The 7,133-nt window shown below is 36.0% G+C and overlaps 2 protein-coding genes across 2 annotated transcripts; both read left to right on the top strand.

Annotated features, from left to right (window-relative positions):
* Positions 1-458: 458 nt before the first annotated feature.
* On the top strand, positions 459-2,984 carry LOC122781522 (glutathione S-transferase omega-1-like). The gene is made up of 6 exons (XM_044045220.1): positions 459-750; positions 1,368-1,476; positions 1,558-1,780; positions 1,860-1,961; positions 2,122-2,228; positions 2,593-2,984. Exons 1-6 carry the CDS (start codon positions 723-725, stop codon positions 2,741-2,743), a joined length of 720 nt encoding a protein of 239 aa, XP_043901155.1. The 5' UTR covers positions 459-722; the 3' UTR covers positions 2,744-2,984.
* A 1,723-nt stretch (positions 2,985-4,707) lies between these two features.
* Positions 4,708-7,084, top strand: LOC122781520 (glutathione S-transferase omega-1-like). The gene is made up of 6 exons (XM_044045219.1): positions 4,708-4,841; positions 5,558-5,666; positions 5,768-5,990; positions 6,075-6,176; positions 6,295-6,401; positions 6,764-7,084. Exons 1-6 carry the CDS (start codon positions 4,814-4,816, stop codon positions 6,912-6,914), a joined length of 720 nt encoding a protein of 239 aa, XP_043901154.1. The 5' UTR covers positions 4,708-4,813; the 3' UTR covers positions 6,915-7,084.
* Positions 7,085-7,133: the final 49 nt, after the last annotated feature.

Genomic DNA, 7,133 nt, shown 5'->3' with positions numbered 1-7,133 from the left:
AACTCCATTTCAGTGGTTATATTGGCCTCTTACGAGTATTTTAACTTGTTAATAGTACTAATACAACAATTTTGAATGAAATTAAATAATTCTGAGGCAGAAACAAGCTTTAATACCCGACATATGTGTTGATCGGCAAGTGGAGCTACTACATACAGGTGGTTGAAATTGCTTTATAAAGGTGTGTCTATGTAGGTTAAAATAATGCTGAGTCACACTGATAACCGCCTCAGCACCTGTAGACATAACATAACATGGGGGTGAAATAATGCTGAGTCACATTGATAACTGTATTGGTAAATGTAGATGTATAAAGGTTGACTAGGGCTAAAATAATGCTGAGTCACAATGACTAGTGTATCAGCAACTGTAATTATTTATTATAATTTGACTTGTGGTAAATAATGCTGAGTCATAGCCCCACCCACTAAGCTGGCAGATTGACGTTAAATAATGCTGAGTCACATTGATAACTGTATTGGTAAATGTAGATGTATAAAAGTTGACAAGGGCTAAAATAATGCTGAGTCACAATGACTAGTGTATAGGCAACTGTAATTATTTATTATAATTTGACTTGTGGTAAATAATGCTGAGTCATAGCCCCACCCACTAAGCTGGCAGATTGACGTTATGTAATAAATAGACACAGACCACTCCTGGGTCTCTCTAACTTGTCTTACTCTACTTGAGCCACCACCTGAAGCTGCAGCAGCAGCAACATGGCAACTGAGAAGGCTTTCACTAAAGGTAAGAAAATGACTCAGCAAACTGCCTGCTACCAAAGCTGAAACTGAAACAGAAACTAAAACTAACTAATTTCCCACTAAAATCCAGTGCATAAAGGTTCTACGTGAAAGAAATATATCATATTTGGCCATGTTTATAAGTATAGATTGTCTTTTATATGCTCTGGTACTAGGTGTTTTTTTTGTTTTGTTTTTAAATAACTGAATAAGAAAGAATCATAAATTAAACATGCAGAAACCTCAGTTAAGGAGACTTCTTTAAAAAGTGTAGATGGCAGTAAATTTATATTGATATCCAAATATAGATGCTGTATTCTATATGTTGTAGCTTTGGAATCTTTATGTAATGTAAAAAAAAATTTAAAATCCTTTAAGCCCTGCACTTGGGGAAGCAATGGTAAATACTCTATATATTGTTCAGACTAGTGTTTGGCAGTGTGTTTTTCGATGTTGTGTCGCTCAACAACATTCCCGCAAAGTGATTTATTTTATGTTGTTAAAACTGGTAATTTGCAGTTTTTTTGTAAACACAGATCACAAAGCAAGTACGCAATTATGAAAATAATCATTAGCTACCCCTATAATCATGCTTTCTTTTTTCTTATTCCTTCTTTTCAGGATGTGCTGCACCTGGTCCAGTCCCTAAAGACTCCATCAGGATTTACAGCATGAGATTCTGCCCATTTGCCCAGAGAACCAGATTGGTCCTGCACGCCAAAGGAATCAGGTAAACATCTCTATTGTGCTTCATTTTAAAAACCATACAATAACTTGTACATAAATAAACCTGCCACTGTCTTTGTTTCAGACATGAAACCATCAACATTAACCTGAAGGACAAACCTGAGTGGTACTTTTCTAAGAATCCTTCCGGCAGTGTACCAACACTGGAGACCCCTGCTGGTGAGGTGATATATGAGTCTGTCATCACCTGTGACTACCTGGATGAAGTTTACCCAGGGAAGCAGCTGCTTCCTTCCTCTCCCTATGAAAAAGCTCTGCAGAAAATGAGGCTGGAGCATTTTTCCAAGGTAAAAACCTGTGTGGAAATCTCTGCATTTACAGTTAACCATTGCTAAATAATCACATTTATGTCACTGTGTCCTACAGGTGGTACCGTACATGTTCAACATCCCAATGGTGAGAAGAAAAGGCGAGGACGTCTCAGGACTGGAAGCTGAAATGAAAGAAAAGTTGGCTAAGTTTGACAAGGCAAGTGCTTTTGATTCTTCATGTAATTGTGTAGCTTGTCATCCTGAGGAATGAGTTTTTGGAGGGGTTTTAAAAATGAGAGAAATTAAATGAAACTCTTTTACATTAATAATCATAACATTACATAACAAATCTGAAGACTATAATATGTATTTTTTAGGACCTGGTTGACAAGAAGACAAAGTTTTTTGGTGGCAACTCCATCACGATGATTGACTACATGATGTGGCCATTTATGGCAAGGATGGCTGCCTTTGACTTACAACAGTGAGTAATGGCCACAGAGACTGTACATAAATCCTGGCAATTTCTGTGTAAATTGTGGCAATTTTTGCATCAATTCTGGCAATATGTGCATAAATTCTGGCAATATGTGCATAAATTCTGGCAATTTGTGCATACATTTTGACAATTTGTACATAAATTGTAGCGATTTGTGCATAGCTCCTGACAATTTGTGCATGAATTGTTGCAATTTGTGCATGAATTGTGGCAATTTGTGCACGAATTGTGACTATTTGTGCATAAATCCTGACAGCATGTCCATAATGAAACGCTATGACCATTTTAAAGCCATTTCTGTAAAATGTAACATGTAACGTGGATGATTTTATTCCCTTTGTCTCTTCAGCTGCCTTGATCACACACCTGCACTGAAGAAATGGATGGAGCACATGTCCGAAGACCCGAGTGTCAAAGAAACCACGCACGATGTGGACACCTACAAAACCTTTTACAAGAACTACTACGAGGGGAAACCCAACTTTGACTATGGCCTGTAGAAGAAACTGACAGAAACCCTCAAAACTGTCTATTTATATCTATGTTTTTTGGTTATGGTTATTCATGTATGACTTTTATTTAGTGGTAAACAGGCTGTAATTAAACATGTTGATTTCAGGGATAATTTGACAAATGTTTATGTTTTTGGAAATGATGTACGGTAATTGAATAATTCCAGATGTTTTCAATGACCAGTTTCAAAACGTGGCACTTCTTCTAATAAATGAATCAACACAACAATGATTGTGAAACTGAACTTTTCATTTATGTTAGAATAGACACAGAACAGTATAATGATTTCCCACCAATACCTGACACCACTACAAGGGAAATGTAACAGATAAATTATTCAGCTGTCATTCAGCTGCATTACGTATTAAAAACTCAGTAAACCACAGCTGATTTGTATTCAACTTTGTTGAAAGGTGTCATGACCCGTTACATAATTTATGGCTGCAACAATTAATGACAGACTATGAAATCAATCAGCTATTTTGATTAGAGAAAAGGGATGTCAGCATGTTTAGATTTGGGAAGTTTAAAAATATATATATTTTTGACAGTTTGGTAAAATAACAAACTGAGAAAATATTCAACAGACCAATAATGAAAATAAATTGCAGCCCAAGAAGAATCAATCAAATATTGGAGTAGATTAATTTGACATTTACACTGTCACAGTATGAGAGGTCTTAATGTTAAAATGGTAGAACATATCTATAAAATACCAATGTGATTATTGTTGCTGGAGGCAAATTGAGATCTGTTCTAATAAACTATTATCCTGGTTATGCAAAGGAGGTTTTATGTTTTTTGGCCTTCAGAATAGTCCCACTGAGTGACTTGAAAAATTAGAGCTAACCTTTTTGGTACAAAATTTTGTATGTACTGTATGTATGTACATTTTCTCATAACGTATCAATACAAATAAATGTGGTCATTTTGGTTATATTAAAAGAGCTGCTGGTGCTAAAGGTTAGAAATAAAACCTGATTTAACCTTTGACAAGTGTCACTAAAGAAAACACAGAGTTGCACAATGTATTTAATTTAGCTTACGGCAGAGTCATCTATCTATCTAGAAATTTTTATGAAACGTCTATATATATATATATATATAGCTCACAGCAGAGCTTATGCCTGTTTATCTAGTTAGTTATCTAGTTGTTTTTTTAATTCCATCTATCTAGTTAGCAAGCTTTTTATGTGATATTTCCATGTGAGCTATTGGATATTGATATTTCATTAAAGTATCAAAAATGTAGACCATGACAGATGAATCTGACTGATGTCAGATGAAATAATGCTGAGTCACTCTTGTCATCTTTCTTTTCATATAGGTAGTTAGCAAGCTAGCTAGGTCTTTTAATGTAACAATTTCATGTGAGATACTAAGTATTGATATTTCCCCAATTGTGTGAATAAAGTATCTATGTAGTTAACTAGCTAGATTTATCATGTGAGCTAGTAGATATTTTGACAATCACACATCTAAATGTAGAAATTGGATGAAATAATGCTGAGTCACACTCGTCATCTATCTATCTGTTCATCTAGGGATATATATACATACATATATATATATATATATATATATATATATATACATATATACATACATACATACATACATACATACATACATATATATATATATATATATACATATACATATACATATACATATACATATACATATACATATACATACATACATACATATATAGATAGATATACATGCATACATATAGTTAACTAGCTAGAACTATTAGGTGAAGTATTGGATATTTTGGTGAGAATCAAACGTCTACAGTGACGCTAGGTGAAATACTGCCGAGTCACCCTGACGGATGCGTAAGTAAACTACGTGTATATAGCTTTAAGAATATGTGCGCGCTCCTTCGACTGCGGTCTCGCGGACGATCACTATTGGCCACAACAAGTCCCGCCCATCCTGGAAGTAGCTTTTAGTTGTGCAGTAAATAACGTACCACAGTTACAGAGTATTACTGTTTTCCAATTCCTTAACCCCCTCTTACCGGAAGCAGCAGCACCAGCAGCAACAGCATCATGGCCACTGAAAAGGTTTTCGCTAAAGGTAAGACGATGACTCAGCAACCTGGAGCCTGAAATTAAAGTTAAAACAGAGACAGAAGAACGGTTAACTGCACAGTAAAGGGCTGTGATTTCCACTGAAATGATGTCAAATCTGTAAGTGCTATCACATTTATAGGCAAATTCAGGGTTTACAAGGCGCCATGTGCACGAAATACATTATGTTTAGTGATAAAATGACTGTGGTTTGTTATGAGAGAAAGAAAATAAGGATAGGCTAATTTAGACCATAAGACCGAGACCTGAATTAAAGGCTCACCAAAAACAGTATATATTGTGTTTTATTTGCACTGGTTTTAGTTCTTAAACAACTTATAACTAATTATGTTTATATTGAAGCCCACACTGGCAGATATTTAAGGAAGCATAAAATGATGTTTTGAAACATTTTAAACAAGTCTAGATGATAGTAGTACTATTAAATTGTTTGTATTTACTTCAAACGATAAAAGGATCCTGTGTTATAACATTTGTCCACTTAATGCATCTGAAAATGAGAAGGTTTTGGTTGAACATCGACTCTGTGTTTCTCATTATAGCAGTGTTTACATATCATTCTGCACACAGGATGTGCTTCATGTCATGGCCAGATGGAGGCATCAGCGACACTGTGAACTGGTTAAAGACCAAAACAGGGGCCAGAATAAAAGGCATTAAGGTTATAATTGTGATTTTTTTTTTTGGCTTCTTTCTTCTCAGGAAGTGCTGCACCTGGCCCAGTTATGAAAGACTCCATCAGGATTTACAGCATGAGATTCTGCCCGTTTGCACAGAGAACCAGACTGGTGCTGAACGCCAAAGGGATCAAGTAAACATTTCTCTTGTGCCTCTCATTTAAATAACAACTTTTAAACCATTAAAATAAACATAATATCCCGAATTTGCACCAAACCTCTTTTTCCCACCCAGACATGAAACCATCAACATCAACCTGAAGGACAAACCTGAGTGGTTCCTTGCCAAGAATCCTCTCGGCCTCGTGCCAACATTGGAGACCTCTGCTGGTGAAGTGATATACGAGTCTCCCATCACCTGTGATTACCTGGATGAAGTTTACCCAGAGAAGAAGCTGCTTCCTTCCTCTCCATATGAAAAAGCTCAGCAGAAAATGATGCTGGAGCATTTTTCCAAGGTAAAAAAAACCTGTGTGGAAATCTCGCATTTATTTACAATTACCATCGCTAAATAATCACATTTATGTCACTGTGTCGTATAGGTGGTGCCGTACTTATACACCATCCCACTGGGGAGGAGAAAAGGTGAGGACGTCTCACGACTGGAAGCTGAACTGAAAGAGAAGTTAGCCAAGTTTGACCAGGCAAGTGCTTTTGTAGCTTGTTATCCTCAGGAATGAGCACAATTATTGTTTTGGAGGGTTTTTAAAAACGAGTTTAGTCTCCTCCATCAGTGACTACAGCTTAATACATGTCTTTCAGGACCTGGTTGACAAGAAGACAAAGTTCTTCGGTGGCAACTCCATCACGATGATCGACTACATGATGTATCCGTTCATGGAGAGAATGGCCGTCGCTGAGATACAATAGTAAGTAATGGCTAAAAGACCCATGGAGCTCAGGAGACGTTTAAAATAAATACATTTTATCAATGGAAACATTATAAAAAAACAGCCAAAGTACAAAATATACAAATTATAAGCATTTAAATAACAGCAGTGTTTCCCAAATTTCGTATAAAAAGGACCCACTTTGTCGTTTGCTGTGTATAAAACCCGACAATTTGTGCATAATGAAACGCTTTTGTAACATCTAATACTATTTTGAAGAGGGAAAACCAAGAGATATGTTTGATAGATGAATAACAACTTCATATTATGCTTGTTATTTTAACCATACACATCTTAAGTAAAAATGTTTAGGAATGATTTGACTCCTTTTGTCTCTCCAGCTGCCTTGATCACACACCTGCACTGAAGAAATGGATGCAGCACATGTCTGAAGACCCGACTGTCAAAGAAACCACATTCGACGTGGACACCTACAAAAACTTTTACAAGAGCTACCACGAGGGGAAACCCGACTATGACTACGGCCTGTAGATGAAACTGACAGAAACCCTTATAAGTGTCCATTTATACCTCTGTTTTTTTCTCCATTTATACCTGTTTTTGGAAGTGGGGTGCAATAATTGAAGACTTGTTTAGTACATGTTTCTAATGACCAAACTTAAAAATATGGCACTTTTTTTCTAATAAATGAATCAACCTAATTGTGATTGTGAAAGTGAAATCTTCATTTGTGTTATACAATAAACACAG

Source organism: Solea senegalensis, linkage group LG15 (genome assembly GCF_019176455.1).
Source record: "Solea senegalensis isolate Sse05_10M linkage group LG15, IFAPA_SoseM_1, whole genome shotgun sequence".
Taxonomy (NCBI): domain Eukaryota; kingdom Metazoa; phylum Chordata; class Actinopteri; order Pleuronectiformes; family Soleidae; genus Solea; species Solea senegalensis.
Note: the sequence above shows the minus strand (reverse complement) of the source record. Positions and strands in the feature narration are given on the sequence as shown.